The 13,523-nt window shown below is 43.5% G+C and overlaps 1 protein-coding gene across 4 annotated transcripts in view; it reads left to right on the forward strand.

Annotated features, from left to right (window-relative positions):
- The window catches only part of jakmip2 (janus kinase and microtubule interacting protein 2), a 42,030-nt gene that overhangs the window by 13,883 nt on the left and 14,624 nt on the right, over positions 1 to 13,523 (forward strand). For 2 of the 4 annotated variants that reach the window (XM_071339499.1, XM_071339502.1), the window contains exons 2-9: positions 4,899 to 5,143; positions 6,029 to 6,526; positions 8,467 to 8,676; positions 9,501 to 9,599; positions 10,127 to 10,273; positions 11,497 to 11,643; positions 12,751 to 12,807; positions 12,921 to 13,043. In XM_071339499.1, the coding sequence (XP_071195600.1) occupies positions 5,015 to 5,143; positions 6,029 to 6,526; positions 8,467 to 8,676; positions 9,501 to 9,599; positions 10,127 to 10,273; positions 11,497 to 11,643; positions 12,751 to 12,807; positions 12,921 to 13,043 (1,410 nt within the window). In that variant the 5' untranslated portion in view covers positions 4,899 to 5,014. Of the gene's footprint in view, positions 1 to 4,898; positions 5,144 to 6,028; positions 6,527 to 8,466; positions 8,713 to 9,500; positions 9,600 to 10,126; positions 10,274 to 11,496; positions 11,644 to 12,750; positions 12,808 to 12,920; positions 13,044 to 13,523 lie in introns of all 4 variants that reach the window. The other 2 variants (XM_071339498.1, XM_071339500.1) reach the window with 1 other exon arrangement.

A 13,523-nucleotide genomic window follows, 5' to 3' on the forward strand; every position in this document is an offset into this window, starting at 1 on the left:
AAATTGCTATGTGTGTACTGTGAGATGCCTAAGACAGCGCTACAGGGAGACAGGACGGACAGCTGATTGTCCTCGCAGTGGCAGACCTCGTGTAACAACACCTGAACAGGATCGGTACGTCCGAACATCACACCTGTGGGACAGGTACAGGATGGCAACAACAACTGCCCGAGTTACACCAGGAACGCACAATCCCTCCATCAGTGCTCAGACTGTCCGCAATAGGCTGAGAGAGGCTGGACTGAGGGCTTGTAGGCCTGTTGTAAGGCAGGTCCTCACCAGACATCACCGGCAACAACATCGCCTATGGGCACAAACCCACCATCGCTGGACCAGACAGGACTGGCAAAAAGTGCTCTTCACTGACAAGTCGCGGTTTTGTCCCACCAGGGCTGATGGTCGGATTTGCATTTATCGTTGAAGGAATGAGCGTTACAACGAGGCCTGTACTCTGGAGCGGGATCGATTTGGAAGTGGAGTCCATCATGATCTGGGGCGGTGTGTCACAGCATCATCGGACTGAGCTTGTTGTCATTGCAGGCAATCTCAAAGCTGTGCGTTACAGGGAAGACATCCTCCTCCCTCATGTGGTACCCTTCCTGCAGGCTCATCCTGACATGACCCTCCAGCATGACAATGCCACCAGCCATACTGCTCGTTCTGTGCGTGGCCACACCAGATACTGACTGTTACTTTAGATTTTGACCCCCCCTTTGTTCAGGGACACATTATTCAATTTCTGTTGGACACATGTCTGTGGAACTTGTTCAGTTTATGTCTCAGTTGTTGAATCTTGTTATGTTCACACAAATATTTACACATGTTAAGTTTGCTGAAAATTAACATAGTTGACAGTGAGAGGACGTTTATTTTTTTGCTGAGTTTATATATATATATTTTTACCCATTTTTCTCCCCAATTTCGATCTCGTCTCATCGCTGCAACTCCTCAACAGGCTCGGTAGGCGAAGGTAGAGTCATATGTCCTCTGAAATGCCAAACCTCTGAAACGCCAAACCGTGCTAGAGCACGATGAGCCAAGTAAACCCCCCCCCCCCCGGCCAAACCCTCCAATAACCCGGACAACGCTGGGCCAATTGTGCACCGCCCTATGGGACTCCCGATCACAGCCGGTTGCGATGCAGTTCCTTAGACTGCTGCGCCACTCGGGAGGCTTGAACAATATTTTTCTTAAAGGTAGCTTTAGTGTAGCTTAATTTCTTCCAATGATAAGTAATTGGTAGCTTAGTAAAATATGTTTTCATAGCTTCCCCAACACTCAAAACTCTATTTCCCCCATTTATTTACTCATCTCTCCTATAGCTTGTTGTTGCATGTTGAGTGACACATCTGTAGGCTACTGGAATTTATCAGCTAACAAACAATCAACAAATAGATGTTGTCCCTGCCCTGGGCATCCACTCAACCTTAGTGCCTGTCAAGTCAATGCAGACATAAGGATAACTAGATTCAGATAACTTTTCACTTCCCAATTCTAATTTAGGAAGTTTAAATGGTATTCGTCCAGCTAGCCAGCTAGTTAAGCATTCAAAACACTATCGAAAACTAAAAAACTAAATGTAAAATATACATTGCTAGCTAGCTGCGATGGATCATGGGGGATCATTCAATATTCCTTTTCTTTTGGTGTTCAGTGAAACCATCCCATGTGAAGAATCAACTCATTTAATTAAAGTTCAATTCATAACTAAATAGTTTTTAAAAATTTCTATTGGAAGGATTTAATCATTTGCAATTATGTCTACTTATGATAAGGTAAAAGGTTTATGTTTCTGTCTCCGTATGATATGGTAAATACAGTTGAAGTCGGAAGTTTACATAAACCTGAGCCAAATTCATTTAAACTCAGTTTTTCACAATTCCTGACATTTAATCCTAGTAAAAATTCCCTGTCTTAGGTAAGTTAGGATCACCACTTTATTTTAAGAATGTGAAATGCCAGAATAATAGTGGAGAGAATGATTTATTTCAGCTTTTATTTCTTTCATCACATTCCCAGTGGGTCAGAAGTTTACATACACTCAATTAGTATTTGGTAGAATTGCCTTTAAATTGTTTAACTTGGGTCAAACGTTTCGGGTAGCCTTCCACAAGCTTCCCACAATAAGTTGGAAGAATTTTGGCCCAGTCCTACTGACAGAGCTGGTGTAACTGAGTCAGATTTGTCGGCCTCCTTGCTCGCACACGCCTTTTCAGTTCTGCCCACAATGGCCACTCCAATACCTTGACTTTGTTGTCCTTAAGCCATTTTGCCATAACTTTGGAAGTATGCTTGGGGTCATTGTCCATTTGGAAGACCCATTTGCTCCCAAGCTTTAACTTCCTGACTGATGTCTTGAGATGTTGCTTCAATATATCCACATAATTTTCCTCCGTCATGATGCCATCTATTTTGTGAAGTGCACCAGTCCTTGCTGCAGCAAAGCACCCCCACAACATGATGCTGGCACCCCGTGCTTCACGGTTGGGATGTTGTTTCCTCGGCTTGCAAGCATCCCCCTTTTAACATCCAAACATAACGATAGTCATTATGGCCAAACAGTTCTATTTTTGTTTCATCAGACCAGAGGACATTTCTCCAAAAAGTACGATCTTTGTCCCCATGTGCAGTTGCAAACCATAGTCTGGCTTTTTATTGTGGTTTTGGAGCAGTGGCTTCTTCCTTGCTGAGCGGCCTTTCAGGTTATGTCGATGGTGGACTCGTTTTACTGTGGATCGTTTTACTCGTTTTACTGTACCTGTTTCCTCCAGCATCTTCACATGGTCCTTTGCTGTTGTTCTGGGATTGATTTGCACTTTTTGCACCAATGTACGTTCATCTCTAGGAGACAGAACGCGTCTCCTTCCTGAGAGGTATGACGGCTGCGTGGTCCTATGGTGTTTATACTTGCGTACTATTGTTTGTACAGATGAACGTGGTACCTTCAGGCGTTTGGAAATTGCTCCCAAGGATGATTTATTTTTATTTTCCCATGATGTCAAGCAAAGAGGCACTGAGTTTGAAGGTAGGCCTTGAAATACATCCACAGGTACACCTCCAATTGACTCAAATGATATCAATTAGCCTATCAGAAGCTTCTAAAGCCCTGACATCAATTTCTGTAATTTTCCAAGCTGTTTAAAGGCACAGTCAACTTAGTGTATGTAAACTTCTGACCCACTGGAATTGTGATACAGTGAATTATAAGTGAAATAATCTGTCTGTAAACAATTGTTGGAAAAATTACTTGTGTCATGCACAATGTAGATGTCCTAACCGACTTGCCAAAACTATAGTTTGTTAACAAGAAATTTGTGAAGTGGTTGAAAAATGAGTTTTAATGACTTCCGACTTCAACTGTACATACAATGCAAAAAACATCTACATTTAAATGGTATTAATATTTATTTGCATATATTTCGGTTAATCCCCATATATTCCCGTTAATTCCCACGAAAGGTTTCCTCTTCTGAATATTCCCCAAAATGTGCAACCCAGGTTGAGGATCAGACCTGCACAACGGCCAGGAGGAATATTGGACCATTCCTCTTTACAAAACTGTTTCAGTTCAGCAATATTCTTGGGATGTCTGGTGTGAACCGCTCTCTTGAGGTCATGCCACAGCATCTCAATCGGGTTGAGGTCAGGACTCCAGAAGGCGTATTTTCTTCTGTTGAATCCATTCTGTTGTTGATTTACTTCTGTGTTTTGGGTCGTTGTCCTGTTGCATCACCCAACTTCTGTTGAGCTTCAATTGGCGCACAGATAGCCTTACATTCTCCTGCAAAATGTCTTGATAAACTTGGAAACTCATTTTTATGTCGTTAATTGCAAGCTGTCCAGGCCCTGAGGCAGCAAAGCAGCTCCCTTCACCATACTTTACAGTTGGGATGAGGTTTTGATGTTGGTGTGCTGTGCCTTTTTTTCACCACACATAGAGTTGTGTGTTCCTTGCAAACAACTCAACTTTAGTTTAATCTGTCCACAGAATATTTTGCCAGTAGCGCTGTGGAACATCCAGATGCTCTTTTGCGAACTTCAGACGTGCAGCAATGTTTTTTTTTGGGATACCAGTGGCTTCTTCCGTTGTGTCCTCCCATGAACACCATTCTTGTTTAGTGTTTTACGTATTGTAGAGTCGTCAACAGAGATGTTAGCATCTTCCAGAGATTTCTGTAAGTCTTTAGCTGACACTCTACGATTCTTCTTAACCTCATTGAGCATTCTGCGCTGTATTCTTGCAGTCGTCTTTGCAGGACGGCCACTCCTAGGGAGAGTAGCAACAGTGCTGAACTTTCTCCATTTATAGACACTTTATCTTACCGTGGACTGATGAACATCAAGGCTTTTAGAGATACTTTTATAACCCTTTCCAGCTTTATGTAAGTCAACAATTCTTAAACTTGGGTCTTCTGAGATGTCTTTTGTTCAAGGCATAGTTCACATCAGGCAATGCTTCTTGTGAATAGCAAACTCACATTTTGTGAATGTTTTTTATAGGGCAGGGCAGCTTTAACCAACATCTCCAATCTCGTCTCAATGATTGGACTCCAGGTTAGCTGACTCCTGACTCCAATTAGCTTTTGGAGAAGTCATTAGCCTTGGGGTTCACATACTTTTTCCAACCTACACTGTGAATGTTTAAATTATGTATTCAATATAGACAAGAAAAATACAATCATTTGTGTGTTATTAGTTTAAGCAGACTGTGTTTGTCTGTTGTTGTGACTTAGATGAAGCTCAGATCTAATTTATGCAGAAATCCAGATAATTCCAAAGGGTTCATATACTTTTTCTTGCCACTGTATGTAAACACTTAAATTGAGATTATCTTCCTGATTATTATCTTCTTTCAATGACAGTTGTCTAAAATGTTTCTTATTCCTCTCCACACACAGCTCTTCTGTCTACTAAGATCATGAGGAAGAGGAAGAACTGGAAACCACAGGAGGGCCTCTGTTCGTTTCTATGAAGTCTCAATGAAAGCATTGGAGCAGCTGTAATATTTGACTCAATGGCAAAGAAGGGACGCACCAAGGGCGAGAAGCCCGAAGCGCTCATCTCTGCTTTACAGGCAGCTAACGAAGATCTCAGGTCCAAACTGACTGACATTCAAATAGAACTTCATCAAGAGAAATGCAAGGTAGGACACGTTGGAACACTACATTACATGTACATCTTCCCTTCTTATACACCTACACTGAGTGTACAAAACATTATGAATGCCTGCTCTTCCCATGAGATAAACTGACCAGGTGAATCCAGGTGAAAGCTAGGATCCTTTATTGATGTCAGTTGTTATATCCACTTCAATCAGTGTAGATGAAGGGGAAGAGACAGGTTAAAGAAGGATTTTTAAGCCTTGAGACAGTTGAGACATGGATTGTGTATGTGTGCCTTTCAGAGGGTAAATGGCCAAGACAAAATATTTAAGTGCCTTTGAATGGGGTATGGTAGTAGGTGCCAGGCGCATCAGTTTGTGTCAAGAACTGCAATGCTGCTGGGTTTTTCACACTCAACAGTTTCCCGTGTATATCAAAAATGGTCCACCATCCAAAGGACATCCAGCTAACTTGACGCAACTGTGGGAAGCATTAGAGGCAACATGGTCCAGCATCCCCGTGGAATGCTTTTGACACCTTGTAGAATCCATGCCCTGACTAATTGAGGCTGTTCTGAGGGTGAAAGGGTGGGCCTGCAATCAATATTAGGAATGTGTTCCTAATGTTTTGTACACTCAGTGTATAACAGTGTCTTCAACTGCAGATGGCACATGCTTTTTGTTGGTAATGAGTTGATTGACAAAGTCCAACAATTTAAGAAGGATCTATTTGAAATTATGACATTTCTTTACCCCTTGGGTCAAAATTTACCCCTGTTGGTGATTTTAGGGTTAATCACTTTATCAACTTAACCGGTGCTAGATCAAGAGAATTGCCTCCGGGCTGTATGTAGTCCTCTCTATGACATGCCTTTGTAGTGTAACCCAGTTCTCTTTGTCTCCTATTCCTCTCTCCCCGGGGGCTAGGTGAGTAAGTTGGAGCGTGAGAAGGTGCAGGAGTGCAAGCGCATCCGGGAGCAGGAGCAGCACCGGCACACGGCCACGCTGACAGAGCAGCGAGCCAAATGGCACGAGGAGAAGCAGAAGGAGCTCCAGGCGCTCAGAGAGAACCTGGTCCGCCAGCACGAGCAGGAGCAGGCCCGCACCGCCAAGATCAAGGACCAGGAGAACCAGCGGCTCAAGGCGGCGCTGAGTGCCATGCGGGACGGCAGCGGAGAGAAGGTGCGCACAGCATTGACCCTGGAGGCCAAAGAGGAGGCGCGACGCTTCTTCGACGTGGAGAGGGTCAAGCTGCTGCAGGAGATCTCCGAGCTCAAGCAGACCAAGAAGCAGACAGACGAGGCGCTCAGCACCATGATCCAAGCAGATAAGATGAAGGCTGGGGACCTGCGCTCCGAGCACCAGATTCACCAAGAGCAGATTTCCAAGATCAAGTGGGACAGCGAGAGGGACATCCGCAGACTGGTGAATACTGGCTGAGGGTTTGCAGATGGTCTGATCTCCGGAATGCATGTCTGACTGAACACTAGATGTAGCCTTAGCTGTTCTTTATCATTGCTCCATTATTTTTATTTTATTTAACCTTTATTGAACTAGACAAGTCAGTTAAGAACAAATTCTTATTTACAATGATGGCCTACCAAAAGGCAAAAGGCCTCCTGTGGGGACGGGGGTGAGATTAAAAATAAAAATATAAAATATATATAAATATAGGACAAAACACACATCACGACAAGAGTGACAACACAACACTACTTAAAGAGAGACCTAAGACAACAACATAGCAAGGCAGCAACATATGAAAACACAGCATGGTAGCAACATAACATGACCACAAGATGGTAGCAACACAACATGGCAGCAGCACAAAACATGGTACAAACATTATTGGGTACAGACAACAGCACAAAGGGCAAGAAGGTAGCGACAACAATACATCACACAAAGCAGCCACAACTGTCAGTAAGAGTGTCCATGATTGAGTCTGAATGAAGGGATTGAGATAAAACTGTCCAGTTTGAGTGTTTGTTGCAGCTCGTTCCAGTCGCTAGATGCAGTGAACTGAAAAGACGAGCTACCCAGGGATGTGTGCGCTTTGGGGAACTTTAACAGAATGTGACTGGCAGAATGGGTGTTTTATGTGGAGGATGAGGGCTGCAGTAGATATCTCAGATAGGGGGGAGTGAGGCATAAGAGAGTTTTATAAATAAGCATGAACCAGTGGGTTTTGCGACGGGTATACAGGGATGACCAGTTTACAGAGGACTATAGAGTGCAGTGATGTGTCCTATATGGAACATCTAGCTGCTCGAGAGCACCCTTACCTACCTTTTCTATAAATGATGTCTCCGTAATCTAGCATGGGTAGGATGGTCATCTGAATCAGGGTTAGTTTGGGGTGAAAGAGGAGCGATTACGATAGACGAAACCAAGTCTAGATTTAACTTTAGCCTGCAGCTTTGATATGTGCTGAGAGAAGGACAGTGTACCGTCTAGCCATACTCCCAAGTACTTGTATGAGGTGACTACCTCAAGCTCTAAACCCTCAGAGGTAGTAATCACACCTGTGGGGAGAGGGGCTGATTCTTCATAAGGAAAAATCAAGTCTGAAATTTCTAAGTGGAAATTACAAACTTCAGAAGCCTTTTTTAACCTCAGATACACTACAAGTTTTAAATTTTCTGCATTGCATGAAGGTTCTCCTGCAACAAGGTGATCAAATTAAGATCCTACATTTGTAGCTAATTATCATGATCCTTATCAAAGCTAGTTGGCATCGAATCAAATTTTGCCAAGGTTATGACTTTGTTCCAAAGCAATCAATTAGCAAGGAGTAGCCCTTTTACCTTGGCAAAGGTCAGACTCTGTCACGTTCTTTCCAGGCAGACTTTCACATGATACAATTTGATATATACTATCACGTTTCAGGGAAGACCCAGATGCAGACAGTGTCAAAGTAACAAAAGTTTATTACTAGAACAGGGGGCAGGCAAAACGACAGGTCAAGGGCAGGCAGAGGTCAATAATCCAGGATGGTGTGACAAAGTACAGAAGGGCAGGCAGGCTCAGGGTCAGGGCAGGCAGAATGGTCAAAAACAGGAACTAGAAAAAGACAGGAGCAAGGGGAAAACGCTGGTAGGCTTGACGAACAAAACGAACTGGCAACATACAAACAGAGAACACAGGTATAAATACACTGGGGATAATGGGGAAGATGAGCGACACCTGGAGAGGGGTGGAGACAAGCAAAAAGACAGGTTAAACAGATCAGGGTGTGACACATACAGTATGATACATCATACCTTCAAATTATACTCTTAGAACTGTGCACATGTCTGTCGTTCCGTCTGTCCTGTCCGTCTTTCTGTGTCACCGAGTTTCCTGTTTCCTATTCCTTCCTTCAGGTGGATGAGATCAAGTCTAAAGAGCGCACCATCTTCTCTCTGGAGAAGGAGTTTGAGAATGCCATTGGCTTGCTGCAGAAGCTGCAGATGCAGAAGGATGCCCTGGACGACCAGCTGTTCCTGGTCAAGGAGGCAGAGTGTAACCTGGGCAGCCCCAAGAGAGAGATCCCCGGACGGGCTGGGGACGGTGCAGAACACTGTGGCAGCCCGGTACGACATAGAAAGGCAGAGGGGAACCTGGAAATGGTACAAATGCAGCCTGTAGATTATAGAAATGTAATAATGAAGCCATTCCAAAATAAATGGCTTTGAAATTAATCGGACAATTAACCCATAATGAGAGGTAAAATAGGCCTACGCTAATTTATGTACAGTATAGCTAATTGCCACACTCCAATTACCTATTGCCTACTGTATAGGTTATGTATAGAAGCAGCCTGTGTAGTTTATGCGGAAAAAGCCTGAGACAAATGACATAAAGAAGTGGTCAGAAAAAATATGAAATAAGTCTGGAATTGTAATACCATCATCCACATGCGGAAACATGACGGGATCTGAAGGCCGTTGTATCTGAAGATAGCTGGTCAGTCAAGAAGCCTGCTGGTCAGTCAAGAAGCCTGCTGGTCAGTCAAGAAGCCTGCTGGTCAGTCAAGAAGCCTGCTGGTCAGTCAAGAAGTCTGTGAGGTTTTAATGCAGTCTCACATTCTGGATTAGTCATGGTCTGCTTGAAAATCACCACATGACAGAAAACTATTTGTCTTTGTCTTTTTTTTCTAAAGAGATGTGTCACTGATACGTATAAATAATTACCTTATAAGTAAACTCCAGAAATAAATGTCCTATAAATTTGTATTTTCCTAACAAATCTGTCCCCAACATGTATGTCATTGAAATAATTTATATTATACAACTATTCACAATAATGCATTTGTGTATAATTCACAATAATCCATATAATTCACCCTAATGCATTTTTGTGGTATAGTGAATGTAGTGTGTCGTAACACGCCATGCGTTCTGTTTGAACAACCCAGGACATGCGCAGGAACCAGAGGCGCATGGCTGACCTCAACTCCACCATCCGCAAGCTGGAGGACCGCAACTCACTGCTGGTGGATGAGAGGAATGAACTGGTATGATCTGGTCACTCTGAATTCTCCCTACCTGGCAGAGAGCCTGGCAATGAATCACATCTTGGCTGCATTCCAAATGGCTCCCTATTTAGTTCTGACCAGGGCCCAGAGGGTGTAGGCAATAGGGTTCCATTTGGGATGCATCCTTGATCCTCTGTCACTGAAGGATAACAATCCTCCTTAATCTGGATTCATTAAACATACAATGAATGCACCCGGCAAAACACCTGTAAATAATTTACAAATACAGTACCTAGTCTAGACCCCTGCCATGTTGACACACTGGACTGAGCGAAACTCTTCATCCCTCCATCTCCCTTTGTTCCACTTCTATTCTATCTTCATTGCCATCTATCGCTCCCTGTCGCTATCTCACTCTGTCTGTCTCCTCTCTCTCCCTCTCCTCTCTCTTCCTCTCGCTCTCTCTTTTCTCTCTCTGTCTGTCTGTCTTTCTGTCTCCTCTCTCTCTATTTTCTCTCTCTCTTTCTCTCTTTTCTCTCTCTTTTCTCTCTCTCTCACCCTCTCAGCTGAAGCGTGTGCGGGAGTCTGAGAAGCAGTGCAAGCCCATGCTGGAAAAGAACAAGGTGCTGAATAAGAGGAATGATGACCTCAGCCAGACCCTGCAGCGCATGGAAGAGAAACTCAAAGGCCTGGCCAAGGAGAACCTGGAGATGGTGAGTGGGATAGAAATAGAACTACAGACCATTGTCTTAAATTGGGAATCCCCATTCTAGTAATTATATTTCTATAGTGAGTGGAATCATCACACAGATCTCAACACAATTAGGGCTCCAATAGTTTAGTACAATTTAAAATGTTACCTTTATTTAACCAGGTAGGCCAGTTGAGTTCTAATTTACAACTGCAACCTGGCCAAGATAAAGCAAAGCAGTGCGACAAAAACAACAACACAGAGTTACACATAAACAAACGTACAGTCAATAACACAAAAGAAAAGCTAAATAGAAAAATCTATGTACAGTTTGTGCAAATGTAGAAGAGTAGGGAGGTAGGCAATAAATAGGCCCTAGAGGCAAAAATAATTACAATTTAGCTTTAATACTGGAGTGATAGATGTGCAGATGATGATGTGCAAGTAGAGATACTGGGGTGCAAAAGAGCAAGAAGGTAAGTAATAATATGGGGATGAGGTAGTCGGGTGTGCTATTTACAGATTGGCTGTGTACAGGTACAGTGATCGGTAAGCTGCTCTGACAGCTGATGCTTAAAGTTAGAGAGGGAGATATAAGACTCCAGCTTCAGAGATTTTTGCAATTCGTTCCAGTCATTGGCAGCAGAGAACTGGAAGGAAAGGTGGCCAAAGGAAGTGTTAGCTTTGGGGATGACCAGTGCAATATACCTGCTGGAGCGCATGCTACGGGTGGATGTTGCTATTGTGACCAGTGAGCTAAGATAAGGCGGGGCTTTACCTAGCAAGGACTTATAGATGACCTGGAGCCAGTGGGTTTGGCGACGGATATGTAGTGAGGGCCAGCCAACGAGAGCATACAGGTCGCAGTGGTGGGTAGAATATGGGGCTTTGGTGGTAAAACAGATGGCACTGTGATAGACTACATCCAGTTTGCTGAGTAGAGTGTTGGGGGCTATTTTGTAAATGACAATAATAATAATAATAATAATAAAAGCATGCCTCAATAGCTCAGTGTTTATGAAGACTGTCTGCAACACATTGGCTATGATTACAGTCCTTATCGAAGTAAAGTCTGCATTAGTCTTGTGGATTTAGAAGTCCATGATCTTGCAGCTTTGGCCTCAGTGCCCTAACAACCACCGCAAATCTACTTTATTAATGACGAGCCCATACTGAGCAATATAGAGGGTTGTTTAACTCAACTACAACTTGTTCCACTCACAAAGGTCTTTTCTGTTTCTGTAGAAGGAGAAGATCAGCTCCCACCTGCCACTGAAGAAAGCCAACTGTAAGTCTCTGAATGATCTGGACCAGGCGCATGATGACCAGGAGATTGAGTTCCTCAAGCTGCAGGTGCTGGAGCAACAAAGCATGATCGACGAGCTGACAAGAGTGAGTTCTCCTTTTACAAATTTGAATTCCCCAATGTATATTTTTTCTACAAAGTTTATTTTGGGATATTCAAGGTTTTATTTACAATGTAAAGAACATACAAATACATTTAGTCAAATAGTACATTTTACAAATAGGCATCCACTTCTAAAATGATCCAAGGTGTTTTACTTACTAATCTCTGTGGAGCCCAGAACCAAATCTTGTGTACACTGACCATCTAGCATTTACTTTGTGTTAACAATATGTCACAAGAGACAATTTTATTACTGACTAAACAAAACACAAGAGAACTGGTGGACACACAGTATCTGGAGAACTGGTGGACACACAGTATCTGGAGAACTGGTGGACACACAGTATCTGGAGAACTGGTGGACACACAGTATCTGGAGAACTGGTGGACACACAGTATCTGGAGAACTGGTGGACACACAGTATCTGGAGAACTGGTGGACACACAGTATCTGGAGAACTGGTGGACACACAGTATCTGGAGAACTGGTGGACACACAGTATCTGGAGAACTGGTGGACACACAGTATCTGGAGAACTGGTGGACACAGAGTATCTGGAGAACTGGTGGACACAGAGTATCTGGAGAACTGGTGGACACACAGTATCTGGAGAACTGGTGGACACACAGTATCTGGAGAACTGGTGGACACACAGTATCTGGAGAACTGGTGGACACACAGTATCTGGAGAACTGGTGGACACACAGTATCTGGAGAACTGGTGGACACACAGTATCTGGAGAACTGGTGGACACAGTATCTGACTCTTTTGCTCTTTGACAGATACAATTGGCTGATCTCAGGAAATGTATCCATGGTTGCTGAAGTTGTATGTTTGTTTGTTGGTAGTTCTTAAATGGAAAAGTCTAAACGGTGTCCTTGGGACGTCCCAACTCTGACGTCACCCCATTGAAGTTTACATTTAAAAAGGTAAGGGTTAAGGTTAGGGTTAGGGTTAAGGTTAAGGTTAGGTAAGGGTAATAGTTAGGGTTAGGTTTAGGGTAGGGGGTTAAGGTTAGGGTTTATGGTAGGGAGGTCCCAAGAATTCCCGGATAGCTCTAACTGTTCTGACATGCCCGATATGTTTCAGGATAGGGAAAAACTATTGCGGAAGAAGAGGCATAAACGAAGCAACAGACCAATAAAGGTAGAGTTTTTTCTTCACATGACAACACAATAAAAAAGATCAGTACAATAATACATTCATCTGCCTTGGGAAATATCTATTTCCCCACAATCCTGTGATCTCTCTCTACACAGAGACACATTGTAGTGGACACCTTCTTTGGATACGATGAGGAATCCATGGACTCAGAGACGTCCTCCGTGGCTTCGTTTCGCATGGACCGCACTCCAGCCACTCCTGATGAAGACCTGGATGAGGTGAGACCTGTTCATTTCACAGGAAATCGACACAGCCCCTGGGTGGGGAAGGAACTTTATTTACGATAAGTGATCAATAACCTTTGCACAAGCACCAGCAGCACATCAGCATCTACTTTCCCTGAACCAATGTGTTTCTAATCTCTCTATCCATAATTCCTCTTCCTGTAAGGACAGACACTTGGAGACGAGAAGCAAGTACAGGGAGTGAACATTTAATTAATAAACAGACATGAAACAGGACAGGGCAGCATCTGGACATGAGAAACATAACATTAATGCAGACACGGGGAAGAAACTGAGGAAGTGACAGATATAGGGGAGGCAATCAATAAGGTAATAGAGTCCAGGTGAGTCCCATGAAGCGCTGATGCGCGTAACGATGGTGACAATGTGCGTAATGATGGTCCGTCTGGCGCCAGAGAGCGCCAGAGAGGGGGAGCGGGAGCAGGCGTGACACTTCCTGGCTTTTCTCCCAAT

This window comes from Salvelinus alpinus, chromosome 13 (genome assembly GCF_045679555.1).
Source record: "Salvelinus alpinus chromosome 13, SLU_Salpinus.1, whole genome shotgun sequence".
NCBI classification, from domain to species: domain Eukaryota; kingdom Metazoa; phylum Chordata; class Actinopteri; order Salmoniformes; family Salmonidae; genus Salvelinus; species Salvelinus alpinus.